This window comes from Lynx canadensis, chromosome A2, assembly GCF_007474595.2.
Source record: "Lynx canadensis isolate LIC74 chromosome A2, mLynCan4.pri.v2, whole genome shotgun sequence".
NCBI classification, from domain to species: domain Eukaryota; kingdom Metazoa; phylum Chordata; class Mammalia; order Carnivora; family Felidae; genus Lynx; species Lynx canadensis.
Window position 1 is genome coordinate 107,176,849 of NC_044304.2, and position 25,725 is coordinate 107,202,573.

Sequence of the window (25,725 nt, forward strand, 5' to 3'; positions counted from 1 at the left end):
AAATCTGCCACATCTCAAGTGGGTGTATTTTATAAAGCCTTACATAACCCAAGTAGACCCTCCTTGAAATTAGCGCCTGTAATTTAATAATGAAATACAGAAAAATAATCAAAACGAATTAGCATCCTTCCTTGGTACATCTTTCTTGGTCCTCAGGAAACATTCTAAAATTAAATGCTGCAGCTCTGCTGTGCTCAGTAAGCAAAAAGCAGCTTGGTTTTATTCTGACAGCTCTAAACCTTAATTTTTTTCATATAAAGTGATATATATATATATATATATATATATATATATATATATAAGATCAACCATTTGGGATTGTCATCTAAATGTAATAATAAATCAGCATAAAGCACTTAAGATGCTCTTGGGCACGTGGCATGTAAAATAAATGAAATAATAAACTAATAGAAGGAAGTGCTGGTTTGAGGTTTAATGGATTTTTTATTATCTTAATTTGCCTTCCTCTTTGTTAGTCCAGAAAACCAGGAAAGTCACTACATCTTCCCGAATCAAACCTGCAGTTTCTGTGTTTTAGCTCTTTTGCTATAATTGTTCAGAATCAGGCAACATTGACAAATCACCGCTTTTAAAATGTGAGCATTTAGGGACGCCTGGGTGGCTCAGTCAGTTGAGCGACCGACTTGGGCTCAGGCCATGATCTCACAGTTTGTGAGTTCAAGCCCCGTGTAGGGCTCTGTGCTGACAGCTCAGAGCCTGGAGCCTGCTTCCCATTCTGTGTCTCCCTCTCTCTCTCTGCCCCTCCCCCACTCATGTTCTGTCTCTCTCTGTCTCAGAAATAAATAAACATTAAAAAAATTTGTTTTAAATAAAATAAAATGTGAGCATTTATTTATAAACAAATATCTTCTTTTAAAAAAATAAAAGTCTATTATTGGAATCATCATAAATTCCTCAGTTTTGAAAGTTTTCTACGAGATGACATCATCCCATTTATTACTTAAGTTTTCCTGTTGATGTAAACTTCTGTTTCAAATTTCTTTACGCTGTTGGTGGAAGCAAATTTCCCCTGCCTTACATTTCGGTCATTACATACAATTTACAGTGTTATAAAACTCAAACTTCTTTAAAGCCAAAATTGAGCTGTTTCAGTTTTCCAATTCATGGAGCTAATTATTCTGCAATGCCTTTTCTCGTTACCCTTGTCTCCTTATTTTCTTGTTAGTAAAAGATTTCCAAATATCTTTTAAATTCTATGTTGTCTAAAATATCTGTAAGTGCATACTGTTCTCAATATATACATTTTCCTTATTTCGTGATTCAGTAGAACATTTCCAAATTTAAGTATTTTATTTTCTACTGCTGTCATGTAGCAGCATTAGAATTGGTTTTTGAAGATTGTGACCTTTAAATAGAATGAGATCACTTATATGCACATCAATGGAAACGCTAATAAAAAAAAAAGTTGGGTTGGACTTAACTGAATGAGTGTTCAAAAATCAAATTGGCTATACGCTCGGAGACACACAGACCACACGATGTTGAAAATTTTGAGAACTGCTTTTTCATTTTTTTTTTCTTAAGGAGCAGCCACAGACTATTTAGGGAGATAACATAGAGAATCTGCAAAGAATTCAGACTGAGGGAGCTGCTGAGATATTGTTGCCAAGTTGGCATGAATTCAAAACACATTTCTATATGCCTTTCATTATTATATCTGACCATCTGGGTCCTTTGTTTTTAAGTCCTAGTTAATTCTAAAGAAATAACACTAGTGTTCATCCAAGTAGATTCGAAGTGAATGAAAATAAATGTCATCGCTCTATCATTAATGTATTCTGGTGGTTTCAGGATGGAGATTTTCTCATATTCAGCAAATGTTCACTGTGCACCCACTTTATATGAGGCTCTGCCCCAGGTGTTTGGGTGAAGATGCTACTGCAACATGCGAAAATCCTTCCACTAGAGGCTAATCTTCTAACAAAGGATATAAGAAAATAGAGAAATAAATATGTTAAATGTACAATGTTTGACAGTGTTAAGTGTTGTAGGAAAATGAAGAAGGAAAATGGTTATGTATTTGGGAGAGGCACATGTAGTTTTAAATCTTATGATGAAGAAATGAGAATCTGTTCTTTGAATAAAGATTTAAAGGAGATGAGGGAGATAGCTTTGCACATATTTGGAGAAAGAACATCTCAGATAGGCAAAACAGGTAGTGCAAATGTCCTGAGGTATTAAATTGTTCCTGTTTTAAAGGAATTTATATAAAATCCAGGGAGGAGGAGCAGGAGAGCAGAGGAGGAGTGAGGGCAGACTAGAATAGTAGAAAATACATTCTCATATGTCTATTATAGAAAATTAGGGGAGAAATACATCAACTGTGACAGGTATCACCTCACCACTTGAAATTGTCAGATCATTGAAGTTTCAATTTAGGATATGGTGCTGCAAATGGTCCATTCACAAATTCTAAATGTTGTGATAGATACAAGATACTATTTTTTTGACAATATCGAGATTGGATCCTCAGTGCATTTATGAGAAACCTGTAAGAAGCTATTCAAATTTATGTGTTTAATTATGATAAAATGTAACTAAGTAAACTCATAAGTATCTATATAAGTATCTTCTCAAACTTTTACATGGCTCCCTTGTAGGACAGAGCAATTCTCGGAGTATCAAGGTGTAAAAGCCAAGCCCCATCATGAAAAGGAAGTTATTACATATTTCAACAATAATTAATACATAGTGAATATGATGTTAATAATACAGAATTATCAAAGGCATTTTATTATTCAGTTTGGTGGTAAATTTTCAAAACTGTTCTCTGGTTGTAGCATGATAAGAGGAAAATGGCTGCCTTTGTGTTGACAGGAAAAGGGAAGAGAAGCAGAAATACTGGTTGACATGTTCCTTCCATTCCTTGCTAACTGCCCTGGCATTTATGCAGTTGTGGGAGGCAGAACAGATACAACAGACACAATAACTCTAGGAGCAGGACAGCATTCTGGATGGTGGCCAGGCTTGGCAGGGAAACAAATCACATCTTGTGTCCTCCACTCGTACCTCATGGTAGAAGGAAATCAATTTAGAGTTGGAAAAGACATCAGAGTTATATTTTCTCACTTTATAGTTGAGAAAAGTGAGGCTCTAAGAAAATAAAGGTGATAGGATAGGCTGATGGTGTATCTCATATATTCCCACCTTCTCTTTTCACATATATTCTAGAAATTTTGTATGAAATCATGCTGGTTGCTAAAGTGTGACTAACAGCCACTGTCTTTAAACATCACTGGAATACCTACACGTCAGGCACAGAGCTAAGTATTTTATACACACTTTAGAATTTAACCCTTTTAACAACTCAATAAGGCCAGTATTCCTCTTGTTTGACAGCTGAACAAATGGAGGCTAATCATTTGTACAAGAACTGCTAATATGTGGCAGATGCGGGATTTGAACTCAGTTCAGTTGAACTCCTAAGACCACATTTTCTCTGTTATACTTTCCAGATGCTTTCTTTAATGGCAAAAGTTGAATTCGGTTCTGGAAGGACAATTATAGCTTACAATAAAAGGGTGTTTATATCATTGCTAACAATTCTATCAGTGTCAATATCCTTGTTAAAGACACTTAAAATATTACATTAGGCAGCAGCACTACCAAATGTAAGTTATGAATTCCCAGGTTTCTTATTAAAGGAATGAAGCAACTCACTAATCTAAATGTAAAGGGTAACCTTCTATATTAGTAGAATCCACAGTACAGAGTACCAAGTACAAAGATAAGGGAAGCTTAGGGAACAATGAAATACAACTCAGCCTTGAGCCAAGGATCATCTACTAACAGGAAATGTAAAGAGAAAATCCTACACTCATAGGCACTGATACACCAAGAGCCCATATAGAGCAATAAATATGCATGCCGTGTTTTTTTCCTTTGGCTAACCTCAGCTATACCTATTCTTTCTATTCTGCAACTGAAATCGCTTGCCTACTAAACATTTCCATATGGAACAAAGACTGAGCAAGGAAAAGGAAGATACTCATCCCACTGACCCTAAAAAGGGCAGAGCTAACTTTGACACCAGTTTTCAGACAGTCCCTGGTAGGGATGCCGATTGTGCAGAAAGGTGTGTTTGTTGACCAACGTGTTCAGTAAATGTCCTTTCATAGCTAAAGCATGCTATATAAAAGCAGCCATTTACTCTGAAGAGTTGTCCCCTAAAACCATAAAGTCCATGTAGTCCGTCTTGGGTGGGGTGGTGGTTGGTAGGTTTCCATAGAGGTCAGGGATAACATCAAGGAAGTGTCATCCTCTGAAAGAGACTGGTGAAAGTCATCACAGTCAATAAGTTGCCATTTCAGTCCTACCTCATCCTAGGAGACTGTAATATGGAGGACCTGTATCTAGTCGATCAAAATCATTCTGATGTAACCAATTGCACTGTGATATGTCGGGGATGAGATCACAGTGTTTTCTGTCATTGAGACCATAGGGAAACGTGTGAATAAAAAGCTGCTAATACATACCCATTACTGTTCAAGGGAGACAATATTATGGTTTTAAATATCTCATGCATTTTGGTATGATATATTCCTAGTATGATAGAAAAATCCATTTAGAGATTCCCAAAATGGGTTGTAATTCTAGGCACCCAGCTGAACTATGGACCCCAAACTTCCTTTACAAAATAGGCTTTGCTAGGAGAGAGTGACTAAAACAACAGATGGTTTACTCTTTTTTCCCAGGAAGGCAAAGATCAACAGCTTTTCAGTTATATTTTTCTCACAGATTCTAATAGCACTGTAGATGCCCCCCACAATGAAATCCATATCAATTGCATTTAAGTGCAATTATAAACCTCCCATTGTAAAAGAATAAATTAAGACTTTCATTAAATGAATTATTTTATTGGAGTCTGATCCATGTTTTGGTGAAATCAGAAAATTAAATTCAAGAGCTTATAAAACTAAAGCCCACCCTCTAGACCCTCTTTGAATCCATTGAGACAGTTCCTCCATTTCAGACTTTGATGTGAACAAGTGTCAGTCAATTATAACCTACTAAGTATTATGGATAGACTTGCATATTATATGAATCTTAATGGTACAGAAGTACAGGTCAGTGATATGGATGAGAAATTCATAGCTCACATCAGAATAAAAAAAGAAAAGACAGGTTTCAATAGAAAAGAAAATGTCTTACTTGGTTAAGAATGTCTTGTTTCTGTGCATGCAAGGAAAGAAAGAATACATGTGTTAATGTAAGGTAATTTATACTCATTATCTCATATTGCTGACAAACTAAAAGGTCAATTTTACAGATTGATTTTAAAACATACCCTAGATCCATGGGTCTCAAAATGTGGTCCTGAAACAGCATCATTATCATAAACTGTGAAGCTGATAGAAATATACATTTTTGAGCCTTACCCCAGAAACACAGAAACTGAGAGGGTAGGGGAACAGGCAGAAACCTGTGTTTTAAGAAGACCCACAGGTGATTCTGATACAAGCTAAAATTTGAGAATCACTTACTAGGTCAATCTTTGAGTGTAATAAGCAAATAGTTCTAAGTGATAGGAGATACATATAATGAACAACACATATAAGATTTTTAAAACCTTCCAGAGAAAATTATGAAAATATAACAACATTATAAATATATATTAGATTATGAATACTTATTTCTCACTTCTAATGTTTCCATCTTTTGGAATAACATGTTTGACTAGCCCATTGCAATGCCTTTAAAGAAAAATATCTTCCCATACATATAGTACTACTTATTTTTTCCCATGTTTTTAAACATCAGTGGAACAATATAGAATTGAATTTGAAATCCAGGAGGGAAAAAGATACACATACACACACACACACACACACACACACACACACAATTACTTATTCTATAATATTCTATGTATATTTTACATATATATAAAATGCAATGCCAAACTGGTTCTTTCTATTATCAAATTCCGTTACTTTCATGAATCATTTATATCTGAGATATGCTGACTATATTCACTGTGAGTCTTCTCACTGAGTTTGCATGGCTACTAAAAACTAGCTATAATCATACTCTTAACATTATATCATTCATGTAAGATTAGTTGGAGACTAACAAGAATCTCTTACCTTATTAGGTATGAGTTAGTAGTAATTACATGCATGGGAATATGCCATACTCATTACATAAGAAATACCATTCAATGTACATGACATACCTTTCTTTTCCCCTTATTCTCATCTCCCAAAACCTTCCTTTTCATTTTATGGCCAGTCAACAAAGTGAAGAAGAAAGGGCATTAATCTTAATCTGGGATTCCAGATAATTAGGTTTTAATTACGGCTCTTATCATGAAACTAGCTTGTGAATCTTGAGAAAGTAATTTTAGTTTTCTTATAATGACTTTATCTAAAAACTTGATAATCTTATCTGTTAAGGAAACTTAAGACCTTTTTAAAATTTTGGCTCTTAGGGAATCTTTAGTGCCATTGTTTAGAATAATATATTTTTTTTATTTGGTTATTTATTTTTTTCAAAGAGTGATTGTTACATGATCTTTAAAAGACACAAATTAAAAATAATTGATTCATCTGTATATTGCAGTTAGTATTTATTCTCCATTAGATTCATCCATATATTGCAATTAGTATTTCTTCTCCATTAAAATACACTTAAACAGGTCACATATTCATTATATTAAGCCTTTATACAAAGATTTAGAACTCAGTAATTAAAAGAGTGATAAATACAGTGCACCTACCATATAAGCAGCTTTAAAAGAGGAGAAGCAAGTAAGAGATATTTAGGCTGTTCTTTCTTTGTTTCTTTGCAAATATCTTTTATATGGATGACATAAGCAATGTTCATTTTAGAAAACAAAGGATTAATTATTTATTCTAAAAGTAGTGTAGATGAAATATTTTTTTTCTAAATTTTCTTGTATAAGGGGGCATCAATTAAGTAGTCATCTGTGGCAAAGAACTTTAGGATTAACCTGTCCAGTCAATAGAGAGTGATAACTTCCCATGTGAATTCTGCATACTGTTATAGTAACCTTTCAGAAACTGGATGAAGTCATGTTCTGAAGAGAACCTCAAGGCTTTAAAGATTTCTTTTTCAACATTAAATATTCCTAATTACCTCCTATTGGCTTTTGTAAAATACATACTAGTGTTTAAGAGTCATATAAACTTTATTTATTTTTTTTCCTGAAGGGAAAAGACCTATCAATGTTAGATTAGGAGTAGTTTTGCTTTTAAATTAGAATTACTTTGGGGTCATAATGAGATTTAACTTTTTGTTTTTCAACAATTCATTATTTTAATAATGCATTTCAAGAGCAGATCTGCACATTTATGGAGAATTATTACATTACTGAATAGGCTGACATCATATGGGTGTCTAAGAATGAATCTAGTAATTACCTCAATAAATCCAGTATACCGTGACTGATAATCCTCATGAAAAATATAATAGTAAGACTAAGTCTGGAGAGTCTTTTAAATAAGAAATCATTGAAGCAAAAAGGCTATTTTGCAAACAAAATTACATTCCAACTTAATTTATAGCTACCAGCTATCTTTAGGGAGAAAAACAAACCTAGTTTTATCTATGTATATAGATTAGATAACATGTACATTTTCAAGCATGGTCAGAAATGTAAATATTAATGACACTTTTGGGCCTTACAGCAATTCTGTACAGTTGTCATCTTAGCTTTCCCATTCTGCTTTTATGCTCTTTGAGATTTTCAGTTCTACAAACTTTTCTGCCAACATTTTCTTTCTCATACTATAGCATCCAGGAAAATAAAATCTGAGGGAAATGTACACTGGATATCTGCTTTTGTTCCTAGGACAGGAAAATGGGAATGGCTTTAAACTGCCTTATTTTCCCCATCATTGGTAGGCTGTAAATATTAACTTACTTGAAAAAGAAAACAAATCTTAGATTAAGGACATTTACAAGCTACAGTAATGTATCAGAATATAGACAAAATAAGAAAATATGACATGAAAGAAAGCTATGGGAAATACTGAAAGGAAATTATAAAACAATATGAATTAAGGTTAGAATATATAGATTTGGTTTTGACTAAAACGCAAATTCTATAAATCCCTAAGAAAAGTAATATTGAAGGAAAACTAGGAACTGTGCTCTTATAAACATTCAAAACTGTAATGACAATGATAACAAAAAACAAATCGCAGTTAAATCAGCAAACAAATCTATCTAGCTGGCTAAATAATTCATCCAGGGGAAAGGGCCTTTTCCAAAGGGTAATTTGTTTTATCTCCCATACAACACAACTATCATTCAGAGAAACTGCAAAAGAACTCACAGCAAAGGTGCTCAAACATTTAAATGTAGCATCACTCAGGTAGCATTAAAAGGAAGGTTATTTAACAAGTAATTAGGAAAGGAAAGACATTCATTCAAGCAAGGTGTCCAAAAGCAATCGACAGGACATGAAATTTTTACAAGGAAGGAATTTCAGGGACTTGTCAGCTTACTGGTAGTAGGTTAAAACAAGATAGGGTGAAGAAATTCCTCTTTTTTTACCCAAAGTGGCTTTTTAAAATTACAGATCTTTCTTTAGTCAAGGGAATCATTGAAAGGAGTAACTCTCTGAAAGGAGTAACTCTCCTGCCCCCAACGAATTTTGATCTGGGGTTAAAACGTGTAGGTCACAGAGTGAGTGGCAAGCACACTTTGTCTTCCCTTCTATCTAATCCTGACCTGATCCTACCTGAGCAAGCCAATTCAGAATTGCAGTATCTTTAACATCTAGGGAAAGAACCTAAGACCATATTAGAGATGACCTATACTCTTTCAAGCACCCAATATAGAAATGTTATTTTCATCAGCAAACGTTTTTTGAATGAAAAAAGTAGTACACTATTTTACGTATTTTCCAAAATAGCATTTCATTATGAATTTTATTTCATTTATGGTATGGCATATGGTACATATATTTCCAAGGACTCTTCATTAAGAAACCCCTTCTCCAATCACATATATGAAACTGATATAAATGAAAAAGAAGTTTTACCCCTTCAGGATTATACTTTGCAAGCACACCATTACCATGGAATTCTTCAAGAACATCCTTTAATTTCTTTGTGGAATCTATAAAGAAATAGAGAACACACAAATTGTTTATAGATGCCTATTGTGGTTAAATAACCTAGTTCAGAAACAAAGACCCATTAAAATATAATCACCAACAGATATTCAGTTTTAAAATGAACATGTAAAATGTTCTTTATCATTTTCGAAAGGCTATTTGGTTGAAAAAAGAAATCACACACAAAAAAGAAAGGGACAGAAATACTATGTTTTCCAAGTGTATTGCCCAAGAATAAGGCCATTACCTATGTACTACACAAATTAATGAGCAAACATATAAAAAAGTAACATGTCTTCTCTTTATTTTGATAGCATAACATCTAAATGAATGAAATAAGCTTAGTTTAAAAAGAAAATATAGGGGGTGCCTGAGTGGCTCAGTCGGTTAAGCCTCCAACTTTTGATTTTGGTTCAGGTTATGATCTCAAGGTCATGAGATCAAGTTCCGTGCTGAGCTTAGGGCCTGCTTGGGATTCTCTCTCTCCCTCTCTTTCTTCCCCTCCCCCATTTGTGCACACACTCACTCTGTCTCTCTCTCTCAAAATAAATAAATAAACATTTAAAAAAGAAAAAAAGTAAACATAGGCATTTGTTATTGAACTTTACAATTAACACAGTGCATTTTACATATTTTACTCCATTAGCAAAGAATAACCCTGCTGGACAAATAAACACAATGAAATGTGTAGTTAAGCCTCAATGGTGAATCCAGTCAGAGGCAAGGTACACATTGTAGTATTTTGCAGATGGTTTTATAAGGAATTTTCTAAATATACACAAAGAACAAACTAAAGCTTAATTCAATTAAGAAACGAAGTTTAGGAAAAAAAAAATTAAGAAACAAAGTTGAAGAAGTATCTCTCTAACTTGCCAGAAGGGATGCTGCCCCATTGAGGAAGCATTCAATGAAAAGCTACTTATAGCTCCAAATTTAAAAAAACACACGAAGAAAGTTTAGGGGCACCTGGGTGGCTCAGTTGGTTTAGTGTCCGACTTTGGCTCAGGTCATGCTCTCACAGTCCATGAGTTTGAGCCCCTCATGGGGCTCTCTGCTGTCAGCACAGAGACTGCTTCAGATCTTCTTCCTCCCTCTCTCTCTCTGCCCCTCCCTCACGGGTTCTCTTTCTCTCTTTCTCTCACAATAAATAAACTTAAAAAAAAAGTTTAGGTGCACCTGGGGGAGCTCAATCAGTTAAACATCCGACTCTTGGTTTCAGCTGAGGCCATGACCTCAAGGTTTATGTGATGGAGCCCATGTTGGGTTGGGCTCCATACTGAGTGCGGAGTCTGCTTGGGATTCTTTCTTTCCCTCTCTCTCTTCCACTCCCCAGCTTACTCTCTGTCTCTCTCAAAATAAATAAATAAACATTTTTTAAAAAGGTTTAGATATGTTACCAAAATAATTTTGAATTGCTTTTTCAATTTTGAAATATTTTGAAATATTTTTAGGATGTTCATCATACTAAGATTGTGACAAAAGAATCCTGAGTTAATATGGAAATAATGTCATGAAAGAAAATAAATGTTAGAAAAATATAAATAAGTAGAATATAAATATATGCAATCAATCTACTAATACAATGCTCTCATAGTTATCAAAATATAATTTTGATAAAGCAATCTAAGACTTACAATATACTTAACTTAGAGAAAACTAACCATTAATACTGATAAGCCATCTAAACATTCGATCAAGTTTGATTAATAGTGATAAAACAAGGCTGAAACTGAAATGTGGGAAATAAGCAGAAGCTGTTTAGTTTTCCACTAGGGAAGAGGGTATGGTCCTAGCATTTGAATATCATCTTCCTTTCATTTCCCCAAGATTCAGTGATGTTTGTAACATAAAATAATTCCCAGTTCCAAAAATACTAATTTACAAATGAGCTTTTGAGGCATCCTGCCAGAAAATTAATTCTTAGATCCCCATCAAGTGAATCATGTCTATATTTTGTGAATTATACTTTCATTTAGAGTATGCAATTTTGTTTATGTTGTAAGTTCTGTGAGGTTTTTTTGTGTGACTGTATTGTTTTTATATTATTAAAAATTCCACATAACATAGATTCTATTTTGACCATTTTAAACTATACAAATCAGTGGGTTTTTAAAATGTATTCACATTGCTGTGCAACCATCACCCTACATAATTCCAAAATATTTTCATCACCCCAAAAACAACCTCCATACTCTGGACATTCCATAAAAATGGAATTATATAATTTGTTGTCTTTGTTTGGCTTCTTTTACTTCAAGGTTCACATATGCTACAGTATGTGTCTGTACTTTATTCCTTTTTATAGCTAAAAAATATTCCATTTTATGGATATACCACATTTTGTTTATCCAGTCCTCATCTCATGTACGTTTGAGTTGTTTCCATGTTTCAGTTATTATAAAGAATGCCACTATGAACAAACATTCAAGTATACATGATTTTGTGCAAATACATATTTTAATTCTCAGGGGTATACACTGAAGAGGAGAACTGCTAGGTCATATGGAAACTCCATGTGGAACATTTGGTGGAACTGCCAAACAGATTTTCACAGGGCTATCCTACTTCACATTCCTATCAATAATGTATAAGAATTCTAATTTCTCTACATCTTTGCTATACTTTCCTAGTTTTTTTTTTAATTATTATCAGAGCTACCTTAAAGGGAATGAAATGCTTTTGATTTGTATTTCATTAGTTATTTGTTAATGGCTAATGATGTTCAACATCTTTTCATTTTTAAAAAAAAATTTAAAAATGTTTATTTATTTTTGAGAGAGACAGACAGAGAGACAAGTGTGAGTGGGGAAGGAGCAAAGAGAGAGGAAGACACAGAATTTGAAGCAGGCTCCAGGCTCCGAGCTGTCAGCACAGAGCCCTATGTGAGGCTCGAACTCATAGACTGCAAGATTGTGACCTGAGCCAAAGTCAGACGCTTAACAGACAGAGCCCCCCAGGTGCCCCTGAACATCTTTTCAAATGCTTATTGGCCATATGTGTATCTTTTTGAAGAGATGTCTATTCAAGTCTTTTGACTATTTTTTAACTGGGTTGTTTATCTTTTTGCTGTTGAGATTGGTGTGTGTGTGTGTGTGGTGTAACATGTTTGAAGACTGTTACACTTTCCTATATATTTCTTTTTCAGTATATATTTTGCTACCACTTTCTGTACTGTGATCAGAGTTAATTTGTTACGTCTTGCTTCCTGCTAGATTGTAGGTTGCTCTGGGGAAGAAAATGTACATTTTATTTTTACACAGCACTCAAATTTATTACAAAGATGAAGTAATGGAATTGCAATAAATATTGTGATTCAATTGATCAAAGCTATTTCTTAATTAAAACAAATTACAGTAATTACTTTGACATTTACCTTGGCAGAAACTTAAAACCACTTTAGAGACCAGGTTCTATATTAAAGAGAGAGATGAGGGGCACCCAGGTGGCTCAGTCAGTTAAGTGTCTGACTTTTCATTGTAGCTCAGGTCATGATCTCCCAGTTAATGAGTCTGAGCCCAGCATTGGCTTCTCCACTGACAGTGCAGAGTCTGCTTGGGGTTCTCATTTTCTCTCTCTTTCTCTCTGCTCCTCTGCCACTAGTGTCGTCTCCCTTTCTATCTCTCTCCCTTTCTCTCAAAATAAATGAATAAACTTTAAAAAAACTAAAGAGAGACATGAAGCTGAATCTTTTGTCCCAAATCCTTCTTTGTCAATAATAAGGCATTAGTGTAACTTAGCAGAAAACTTTTACATCTTCTAATTTATAGATGTAGATGCAGATACTTCTGTATACAACTACATAGACGTACACATTTCTAGATTCACAAATTTTGGAATAAGATATCCCAAGGACTCTGGCTATTTTAACCATATCTGAGCCCCATGATAAAATGAAAGGGGGAGGAGAAAATTTGCTTTCTTATACCTAGGCTTTCCAAAGAACGTTAAAGACATTGCCTAAAGATAGGCTTTTCATTTCAGGTTTCCATAGGAGTAACCCCCCCCCCCCGACACACACACACACACACACACACACACACACACACACACACTCTCAGTAATCATTTATGAATGCTCCAGAGAGGGCAATAGTCCTTAAAATTATTCATGTCATTTTTTAGGATTTTCTTGGTCATAGTTTATGTTAGAATATTCTTAGTGGGAGACCACTAGGAATAAATTTAACAAATTAAGAGGCAAAATTTCTGTGTTTCAATGATGATCCTGCTCAGGGACAATTTAACAAGCACTGATTCATATTTAGATCAATCACCATTCACTCCATTTACCCCTTTTTCAATGGTCAAATTTCATTTTTAATCTTGATATCTAAGGTATATTCATGATCCAATCTCCACTTCACAATCTAGTTTAGGAACTGGAACATTATCTTGTTGTTCTATTCCAGTCCCAATAACCTCTCTTGGGCCCAGTCTCTTGACCACTGAGGCCTTGACTTACCCAGCCAATATTCTATAGATTAAGATTCTGGTATGAAACATCAAAGGGTTCCAGATATCCTGACTTGGTCCCCTAACCTTTAATCAGAATTGCCTTATATGAACAGTCTACATATCTGTGTGGATTCCCAAACTGCAGTAGATTGTAAAGATCCTGCTGTTGTGTTCTACCGACCTTCAAAGGCGAAACGTCACTTACTTATTTTATAATTCTGCTGCTTTTCTGGATTTGCTCCTATTACTTGTCACCATAAACATTCCTATCTTTCTACTTCTGTCAACTCTAAATCACGTCTGTTCAAACAGCACTGGGGTGGTGGAGAGGAGAAAGGACACATAACTTAATCTGACCTACTCTCTAGTATAAGACAGACATAAAGTAAGTGATGCCTGGGTGAATAGATGGTTAGTGAAAGACATAATCTCAATCATATTTCAGCTAATATTGGAGCTTCAAATAAGAGAGCACAGTGACAGATTCTGGGCTGAGCAATACTGAGAAATCTAGGTAGGCAGGCAGCCAGGCAGGCAGCTGTGAACTGGGAGATCAATTCACAGGTAATACATATCTGTAATGAAACAAAGGTCTGGCATCAAAGAAGCCTGGCAACTGAAGTGTAGGGCAGCCAGGTTCAAACAGCTGATTTCATCCTTGGATCAGGGATCAGGACAGATGCTTAGTACCAAATACAGGTTCTCTTAGAAAGCAAAGGAGGGTCATGACATGAAATACATGGCTAATTCCAGAGGCACTGATGCTTGACTCAGCTAATAGGGCAGGAGACTTGGAGAAGAACAGTAGAAGCAAATCATTGCCCTATATCCATTTTACCAGAAGTAATATCCTGGTAAAACCATATCCATTTTACTAGGAAGCAATTTAATATTACTAACCACAACAAAGACTATGGGATTTTAGATTACTTGCTCTACCACCATCAGAATCACCTAAGCACTAAGGTGCTACTGAACCAAAAAAGGGGAGGGACCATTTTGTTCAGCAAATGCTTTGGTTATATGCAAGGACAGAGGAAATGTATATGGGGACTGATGATCTACTTAAGTGTCTGCTACATCTTGAATGAACTTTCTTTGTGATTTCACAGTCTCTTTGACTCTTCATTCCAAAAACCTCAACACACACTTCTCAGATTAATCACAAAGGTCTCATGGAATTATGGAAACATTTAAAGATAGAGAGTTTTAGATTTGAGTCCTGGCTGCAGAATTCGTGGTTGAATATCCTTGGGCATATTTTTAATGTCTCCGTGGCTCAGTTTTTTAATATAGAAAATAGGAATAATGATATAAACCTTGTAGTACTGTATGTAGCAGAGTGTCTGGTGCCCAATAAATTCCTGTTCCTTTGTTCCACCATAAATGTGACTTCAAAAATATCATTACTTTCAACAGTTTCCTGCTGTGTTTGGATTGAAGCACAAACTCCTCCTTTTGGCATAATAGTCATGTCACAATATGATCCATACCCTACCTACCAACAGCTATTTTTCATGCCTTCCTTATTATAGTTAATATTCATTGTAACATATCCCATGATTTTAGAGCCCCTCCTTTGCTCATGATGTTCTCTTTGCCTGGGATTCTCTTCAATATCAAATGAAGTTCAAACATAATGCATGCCATAGTTTACCTGTCACCTTATTCATAAAACCTCTCAAGACTTCCTTCAACAACAGTAGATAGCAACTAACCTTCTATGGAATACCCTATAATAACTTTCTTAGAATCTACACCTGATTTACACATTGAGTACAATTAACACTGTTAATCAACATTTGCATGGGTAGATTGTTTTAGAGATTGCAAAGTGTTGTATCTTTTTTTTAAGCATTGTATCTTATTCTTTCATTTAAGACTCACAAACGCATGAAGACATCAAGGTTAAAGTAACCATTACTTATTCAAAATCATACAACCCAAAGGGGTTTCAGTAGTGATCCAAACTTTGGTATATGACCCAAGTCTGTTTTCCTTATTTTGTAAAAGCAAAGCAAAACAAAACAAAAAAATAGAAGTTTCCATCATAGCCAAGGCATCAACTTGGCAGTCCATGGTTTTCTTTAATTTAGTTCACTGAAGTTCATTACCTATTTTTCTAGAACATGGAAACATTCTATTTCTTTTTTACCAACTTAAATTAACAGGTGAAGAATACAATATATATATATATATATATATGAAATATAAAAAACAAAACAAAAAGGTCATATGGATATTTTTAAAGTGTTTTCTGGCATATTTATTTTTGTTTAGGATTATATTTCTCTTTGATAATGGAATTAGAATATATATACAATTCTTTTTGAAAACCTTAAAACATATGTAAGTTTGACATAATGTATGTATTTCATATAATTATTATGAGACATTCTTGAACATTAAAATTGCCTGTGTGCATTAAGAAGGGAAAGTCACAGCAAATGCAGAGAACTACTGAAGTAAAATCCTAAAAATGTTTTGCAAAGAACACATTCTCATTATACCTCCTAAGAAAATCTTTTTTTGTTTGTTTCAAGGTAAATATACTTCAAAGGTCAAGGCCAATAGTTTTACTATCCAAACAGTGGTCCTAGGTCTTCTCACTCCCATGAAAAGATTATCATATTCCACTGTTAACACCAAGACTATCCAACTTACAAAGCACATTTGTTATTTTTAAAACTACCAAATTCTGAAATAACCAACTGTAGATTAATCATCTAGTCCTTTATGTGCCTGAGTAGACAACACCATGGGCCCCTGTTTCAGTGAGGACATTGGGTTTCCAGGAATAATGCAGCTCTGACAATGTGAGAGAGGCTCCTAATGCCTGTAATCTGAATTTGGGACCATGGAAAAGTCATCTGTTGGATTTCCCAACTCAGTGCTTCAAAAGTTTTCTTCAAAGTCTAAGCTTCCCCATGTGGTATTTCCCCCTTATAACAAAGGTTATCTGTGGCCTAGAAATCTTTTTATGCACTCAATCTAAATCATCTTTGCAGTGGCTATTTTAATCCTGTAGGAAATAAGGTTTGTAGCTTCAACTGTTTAAATGAAAATTTTCTAGTCTAAATACTGAGCTAGCATTAATGCACATATAACATATTACTATTCAGTACAAAGTTAAATGTGAAAATTAAAGTCTCCCTTAACTCTATAGTATTTCAAATAAGCAAAATAACCCAAACAGCTTTGTGTCTAACCCAGTGATACTCAAACTGGGATCCATCTTAGAATCATGTGGGTAGTTTTTAAAATATACTGATACCTGGGCTTAAAACACAGTGATGATGATTGAATCCACTAGAGTGGATCCCACTAGACATGATAACTTTTAAAATTCTCCTCACATGATTTTTATATGCAGCCAAGGTTGAATTAACCACTGTTCTTATCCTTAAAGAGATGCATAAAGAAATTGAGAATTAATCAGCAAAATTTTTGCTGCTACATCTTCCTACCTGGGTCCCTGTTTTACTGAGAACATTGCATTTCCAGGAGGAAAAAAAAAACAATCTCTGATGACGCAAAGAGGTTGACAGAGCCTTTAATCTGAATTTATATATATTTAGCCTGATTGTGAAGATTATATATAACCTTTAATAAGTATATATTTAGTCTAGCTGTTGCTCAGGGGACTTCATTAGGGAAAAAAAAAACTTATTAGAGCATTTTACTTAAAAACTGATTTAACTGCATCTGAGGTCACGATAGCAAAAAATAGTATTTTAGAAATAGAGAAGATCCAGAAATTGCTATTGCTATTAATGTAAATCCCAAGGTGATATAAAAAAAATGTCCTATTTAAGTTGTGGTCAGCAGCAGTAAATAAACACCTACAATGTTATAGAACAAAATATTTGGAGAGCCAGTCACCCCAACATTGAAGTTCATATCTACTTGTGGGAGAATTATAACAAATGTACAAACAGATTGAAAAAAAAACCTGAAACTATTGTTAAAAATAGTAAGTCACACTGTAGCAGTTTATATGCTAAGTGAAATGTATATAGCTGGAGTTTTAAAAACATCCCAAAGATACTCTAATGGTACAGCTACATTAGGAAGAGTTGTTTTAAAAAGCTAGTAAGTAGCTCTGAGAGCAAGTTCCCTTTCTACATATTTCTACTAAGCTCTCGAGATCTTTGTAACTTGAAAAGATAATGGTCATCCTATCTTAGAGAAAACTATTACACACAGTATAATAATTATTTCTATTTATCTGGAAAGACAATTATTTAATTTCAAGATAACTGTTGATGTGAGCTATGGAGAAAATTCCCTTTCTCCTTTTGATATTCATTATTTGATGATAATACTCTTAAATAATCAATCCTTAAAACTATTTTCTGCATTTGTTATTTTTTCCCTTATTCATCTATTCATATTTAACTTTTTGAGGTGTACACTTGTTCAATGCCTTGGACAAAATATTTATAAGAGTGATTCCTTGGATAGACAACATATCTGGTAATCTGTCCTCCAGCTGGATACTATCTGAAATGCCCATGAAATGATCTGCATATCATAGAAATATTCTCACATGGAAAATTCATTAAGGAAAATATACATTTGCATTTGAGCCACTGTTCTATAAAATAACTAAAGATTGATACTGAAAATATAATTTTAATTAAGAATTGTAATTGAGAGGGAAAGGCCAAGATGGCAGAACAGCACGGAAGTTTTTGTTTTTTTTCTTTTTCATTTCTTGTCCCTGAAATGTAGCCAGATCAATACCAGACCATCTTGCACACCTAGAAAACGGATTTGAGGATTAAGACAACAATCTTCACAACCTGAACCACAGAACTCTGCAGGTAAGCAGAACAGAGAGGTAAACTGAAGGAGAGAGAAAATGCAGAGGGCAGGGAGATATTTTTGCTTGTGGAGAGAGGACGGAGATGGGGGAGAAATACAGGAAAAGCACCCCTCCTTTCAAAAACAGCTGGAGAGAAAAATCAAAAGTGGCAACAGCCACAAGTGTCTGAACAAAAAAGGGAGAAAGGAGAAAGGAGAAGATTTAAATACTATTAAGACTCTACAAACAGAGGGGGTGCAGAGTCTGAAACTCTGTAGCTCGATACCTGGAGGTGCTCTGGTGGGAAAGGTAATTTCCAAGAAGCAAAGAGCAAGGTCCAAGGGCTCCATGGGCCACTGAAGAAGTGGCAGTTCCCCTGCTGGGAGGACATTTGAGAGAGGCTGTGAGGCCTCCCCACAGGCAAATGTCCCAGTGGACCCAGAGAACAACCAGATTTGCTGGTGTTGAAATAAGGATGTAAAGGGTGAAGCCTGGTACCAGATGTGTTGTGATTTACCATAATCGCTGAAATGCTGCCTCTACACGATCACACAAACTTTTTCTGTGGCAGGCTGGCACCCAACCACAGTCTCTGGGAATTGGCAACACCATGATCTTGTGAACATTCCTGGGGGCAGGCTGGCACCTGGCCATTGCTCAGCGAGACCCTCCCCCAGAGGGTCTGAGTGGGTCAAAGCCACAGTTCCTCAGAAATGAGGGATTGGGAAACACAGCCTCATCTGAGATAAAACTCAGGATGGAGGTGATGCCTGGCAGCCTGACACATTGTTCATAAATAGTGTAGAAGCAGGGAGAGGATGAAAGCCAGACACAAAGGAGGGGGACTTGATTCCTGGTCGGGGAGGACATGGAGTTCCAATACTAGAGACTGGGTAAGCTGAAAGATGCCATTTTCACCCCTCCCATGCATGCATATACATGACTACATGTGCCACAACAATCCACCCCAGTAAGCTAAGCAGCACGATCTAGCGGAGAACAGAGTCCTTACACTAAGCCCTACCCAAATGGGCCAACCATACTCTTAAGAAACACAACTAGTCCCTCCACCTGCTTAGTTTACAGACTATAAAGTGCTTCTTAGTTTGACTTCTAAGGGATACCAGATGTCATTTCAATCATATTTCATTCTGTTCACTGGTCCCTTCATTCATTTTTTTTCTTTTTCTTTTCTTATTATTGAATAAAGAGGAAAAAAATTATTTGCCATTTTTATTAAAAATATTTTTCTTTAACTTTTTTGTACTATATTTTTTTACTTTTTTGTAATTTTTTAAAATTCTATTTTACAACATTTCATTTTATTCTATGTCATTCTATTCATTTTTTCAAACTTTCAAATGTTTTCCTCCCCCCCCTTTTTTTCCTTTTCTTATCTTTTCCTTTTTTCCCTAATCTATCAAGATTCAATCACCACAAGACCAAAACACACCTAGGTTCTAGCATATTTTATTTGATTTCTTTGTGTTGTTTTTAACTTTTTATTTTTTTTTTACTTTATTAATTCCTTTTCTTCCATCCAAATGACAAAATGAATGAATTCACCCCAAAAGAAAGACAGGAAGAAATGACAGCCAGGGACTTACTCAACACAGATACAAGCAAGATGTCAGAATAAAACTTTAGAATCATGATAGTAAGAATAATAGCTGGGGTTCAAAAAAGATTAGAATCCCTTTCTGTGGAGATAAAAGAGGTAAAAACTAGTCAGGATGAAATAAAAAATTCTATAACTGAGCTGCAATCTGGAATGCATGCCACGGTGGTAAGGATGGATGAGGCAGAGCAGTGAATCAGCGATACAGAAAACAAACTTATGGAGATTAATGAAGCAGAAAAAAAGAGGGAGACTAAGGCAAAAGAGCACGACATAAGAATTAAAGAACTCAGCGCCTCATTAAAAAGGAACAACATCAGAATCATAGGAGTCCCAGAGAGGAAGAGAGAGAAATAGGGGTAGAAGAGTTACGTGAACAAATCATAGCGGAAAACTTTCCTAACCTGGGGAAAGACACAGACATCAAAATCCAGGAAGCACAGAAACTCCCATTAGATTCAACAAAAACTTTCCACCAAAAAGGCATATCATAGTCAAATTCACAAACTACTCAGGCAAGGAGAGAATCATGAAAGTAGCAAGGGAAAAAAACTCCTTAACCTACAAGGGAAGACAGATCAGGTTCGTAGCAGACCTATCCACAGAAACTTGGCAGGCCAGAAAGGAGCAGCAGGATATATTCAACATGCTGAATTGGAAAAATATGCAGCCAAGAATTCTTTATCCAGCAAGGCTGTTATTCAAAATAGAAGGAGAGATTTAAAAAGTTTCCTCAAACAAAAAATTAAAGGAGTTTATGACCACGAAACCAGCCCTGCAAGAAATTTTAAGGGGGACACTCTTAGGAGAGAAAAAAACAAAAAAACAAAAACAAACCAAAAAGACCAAAGCAACAAAGCCTAGAAAGGACCAGAGAACACCACCAGAAACTCCAATTCTACAGGCAACATAATGGCAATAAATTCCATTTTTCAGTACCCACTCTAAATGTTAATGGACTAAATGCTCCAATCAAAATACAGAGGGTAAAGGAATGGATAAGAAAACAAGATCCATCTATATGCTGTTTACAAGAGACCCATTCTAAGCCTAAAGTCACCTTCAGATGGAAAATAAGGGAATGGAGAACCATCTATCATGCTAATGGTTGCCTAAAGAAAGCTGAAGTAGCCATACTTATATCAGACAATCTAGATTTTAAAATAAAGACTGTTAACAAGAGATGAAGAAGAGCATTATATCATAATTAAGGGGTCTATCCACCGAGAAGACCTAACAATTGTAAACATTTATGATCCAACGTGAGAGAATCCAAACATATAAATCAATGAATCACAACATAAAGAAACTCATTGATCATAATACCATAATAGTAGGGGACTCCAACACCGCACTTACAGCAATGGGCAGAAAATCAACACGGAAACTATGGCTTTGAATGACACACTGGACTAGATGGACTTAATAGGTATATTTAGAACATTTCATGCTAAAGAAACAGAATACACATTTATCTAGAGTGAAAATGGAACATTCTCTAGGATAGATCACATACTGGGACACAAATCAGCCCTCAACAAGTACAAAAAGACCATGATCATATGGTGCATATTTTCAGACCAAATGATATGAACCCCGAAATCAACCACAAGAACAAATTTGGAAAGATAACAAATACTTGGAGACTACAGAATATGCTACTAAAGAATGATTGGGCTAACCCATGAAGATAAAGAGGAAATTAAAAAGTACATGGAAGCCAATGAAATGATAACACCATAGCCCAAAACCTCTGGGACACAGCAAAGGCAGTCAGAAGAGGAGGTACATAGCAATCCATGCCTTCCTAAAGAAGGAAGAAAGGTCTCCAATACACACCCTAACCTTACATCTAAAGAGCTGGAAAAAAAAACAGCAAAGAAAAACCAAAACTGGCAGAAGACAGGAAATAATAAATATTAGACCAGAAATCAATGCTATTGAAAAAGAACAAAACAAACAAAGGAACAAATAAACAAACAAAACCCAGCAGAACAGATCAATGAAACCAGGAGATGGTTCTTTGAAGGAATTAACAAAATTGATAAACCTCTATCCAGTTTGATCAAAAACAAAAAGGAAAGAACCCAAATAAATAAAATCAAGAATGAAAAAGGAGAGAGCACAACCAACACTGCAGAAATACAAACAATAAGAGAATATTATGAGCAATTATACGCCAATAAAATGGGGATTCTGGAAGAAATGGACAAATTCCTAGAAACATATAAACCACAAAAACTGAAAAATAAAGAAATAGAAAATTTGAACAGACCCATATCTAGTAAACAAATCAAATTAGTAATAAAAAATCTCCCAAAAAACAGGAGTCCAGGGCCGGATCGTTTGCAGGGAAATTCTACCAAACATTTAAGGAAGAGTTAACACCTATTCTCTTGAAGTTGTTACAAAAAAATAGAAATGGAAGGAAAACTTCCAAACTCTTTCTATGAAGCCACTATTACCTTGATTACAAAACCAGACAAAGATCCCACTAAAAAGAGGAACTACAGACCAATCCTCAACAAGATGTAGCTAACGGGATCCAACAATACAATAAAAGAATTATTCACCATGACCAATTGGGATTTATACCTAGGATGCAAATCTTGTTCAATATCTGCAAAACAATCAGTGTGATACATCACAACAATAAAAGAAAGGACAAGAACCACATGATACTCTCAATAGATGCAGAGAAAGCATTTGACAAAATATGGCACACTTTCTTTATAAAAACCCTCAAGAAAGTAGGGATAGAAGGATCAGAACTCAAGATCATAAAAGGCATATATGAAAGATTCACAGCTAATATCATCCTCAATAGGAAAAAACTAAGAACTTTCCCCATAAGGTCAGGAACATGACAGGGATGTCCACTCTCACCACTGTTATTCAACATAGTATTGGAAGTCTTAGCCTCAGCAATCAGACAACATATAAGAGTAAAAGGCATCCAAATTGGCCAGGAGGAAGTCAAACTTTCACTTGTCACAGACGGCATGATACTCTATATGGAAAACCCAAAATATTACCAAAAAACTGCTAGAACTGATCCATGAATTCAGCCAAGTCACAGAATATAAAATCAATGCACAGAAATCGGTTGCATTCCTATACACCAATAATGAAGCAACAGAAGGTGAAATCAAGGAATCGATCCCATTTACAATTGTACCAAAACCCCCAAAATACCTAGGAATACACATAACCCAAGAGGTGAAAATCTATACACTGAAAACTATAGAAACTTTATGAAAGAAATTGAAAAAGATTGGAAAAAGATTCCATGCTCCTGGACTGGAAGAGTAAACATTGTCAAATTGTCAATAATACCCAAAGCAATCTATATATTCAATGCAATCTCTATCAAAATAACGCCAGCATTCTTCATAGAGCTAGAACAAATAATCCTAAAATTTGTATGGAACCAGAAAAGACCATGAATACCTAAAGCAATCCTGAAAAAGAAAAGTAAAACTGGAGGCATCACAATCCCAGATGTCAAACATATTACAAAGCTGTAATCATCAAGACAGTATGGTACTGGCACAAAAACAGACACTCAGATCAGTGGAACAGAATAGAGAGCCCAGAAACAGATCTGCAAACATATGGTCAATGAATCTTTGACAAAGCAGGAAACAATATCCAATGAATAGAACAGTCTCTTCAGCAAATGGTGCTGGGAAGACAGGACAGCGACATGCAGAAGAATGAACCTGGACCACTTTCTTACACCATACACAAAAATAAACTCAAAATGGATGAAAGACCTAAATGTAAGGCAGAAAGGTGTCAAAATCCTTGAGGAGAAAGCAGGCAAAAACTTCTTTGACCTTGGCCGCAGCAACTTCTTACTCAACACATCTCTGTAAGGGAAACAAAAGCAAAACTGAACTACTGGGACCTCATCAAAATAAAAGCTTCTGCACAGTGAAAGAAACAACCAGCAAAACTAAAAGGCAACCAACAGAATAGAAGATATTTGCAAAGGACATATCAGATAAAGGGTTAGTATCCAAAAGCTATAGAGAACTTATCAAACTCAACACTGAAAAAACAAATAATCCAGTGAAGAAATGGGCAAAAGACATGAATAGACACTTCTCCAAAGAAGACATCCAGATGGCTAACAGACACATGAAACAATGTTCATCATCACTCATCATCCGGGAAATACAAATCAAAACCACCATGAGATACCACCTCACAATTGTCAGAATGGCTAACATTAACAACTTAGGCAACAAGAGATGTTGGCGAGGGTGTGGAGAAAGAGGATCTCTTTTGCACTGCTGGCAGGAATGCAAACTGGTACAGCCACTCTGGAAAACAGCATGGAGTTTTCTCAAAAAATTAAAAACACAACTGCCATATGACCCAGCAATTGCACTACTAGGTATTTATTCAAGAGATACAGGTATGCTGTTTCAAAGGGGTACATGCACCCCAATGTTTATAGCAGGGCTATGGACAATAGCCAAAGTATGGAAAGAGCCCAAACGTCCATTTTAGGATGAATGGATAAAGATATGGTGTATATATACATATACATATATATATATATATGTGTGTGTGTGTGTGTGTGTGTGTGTGTATACACACACACACAATGGGGTATCACTTGACAACCAAAAAGAATGAAATCTTGCCATTTGCTACTACATGGAGGGAACCAGAGAATATTATGCTAAGTGAAATTAGAGAAAGACAAATATCATATGACTTCACTCATATGAGGAATTTAAGATACTTAACAGATGAACATAAGGGAAGAGAAGCAAAAATAATATAAAAACAGGGTGGGGGACAAAACATAAGAGACTCTTAAATATAGAGAACAAACGGAAGGTTGCTGGAGGGGTTGTAGGAGGGGGGATGGGCTAAATGTGTAAGGGGCATTAAGGAATCTACTCCTGAAATCATTGTTACACTATGTGCTAATTAACTTGGATGTATATTAAACAATAAATTAATTAAAAAATAAAATAAAGGTATTTTTAAAAAAGAAAATAAATAAAACATAAGGAATCAAAAAAGAAATAATTTCCCAAAGATTAAAACTCACTCAAAGACATCTTAATATTTAATATTTTTAATGAAAGTATTTTCTTTTTGGTGCAAGAGAAGATCGTAGCTAAAAATAAGTAAACATTAAAGGCCTAAAGAAAATGCAATGCATCAACATTCAGATTTCTTTTTCTCTTCTAGGAAGGTAGATTATGAACCTTGTTAATTTATGCTTACAGGATAAAATATTTATTGTGGATCAAAATTTACTTTATCAACTATAAATAAAAGTTGATTGCTTTTTGTATTCTCTCTCTGTGGCTGAGTTTTGTGTACGCCCAGGTAGTAATTGCAGTTATTTAAATTTTTTTTTTATTTTGAAAATAAATGAAGATTCCCTAAAGACAAAAATGAATTGTAATTGGGACCTAAATTGATTAGCATGATTCAGTGGTGTACTGTTAAATATTTACCTACTATAGAGGATGCAGAGTGCTGACTTATGTGTTTTTTGATTAACCTGTTGTAAACATCCTCCTACCTTGGCCATTTAAAGCCTTCAGCATGGCATCGTGAATGTGGAGTTGGGAATATATGTTAATATTTCACTCACATGAGCAGTAATTAATGAATTAATCAACATAGATATTTATGTATTTTAAGGAAAGTGAACAAATCTTTAGAAACAAATAGAGATCAAGAGAAAAAAACAAAAGACCCAGTTGTG

The 25,725-nt window shown here is 35.0% G+C and overlaps 1 protein-coding gene across 1 annotated transcript in view; it reads right to left on the reverse strand.

Moving 5' to 3' along the window:
* Positions 1–25,725, reverse strand: part of DGKB (diacylglycerol kinase beta) — a 715,928-nt gene that overhangs the window by 557,405 nt on the left and 132,798 nt on the right. The window contains 2 exon segments of the mRNA XM_032592421.1: positions 5,173–5,193; positions 9,032–9,108. Coding sequence (XP_032448312.1) covers positions 5,173–5,193; positions 9,032–9,108 — 98 coding nt within the window.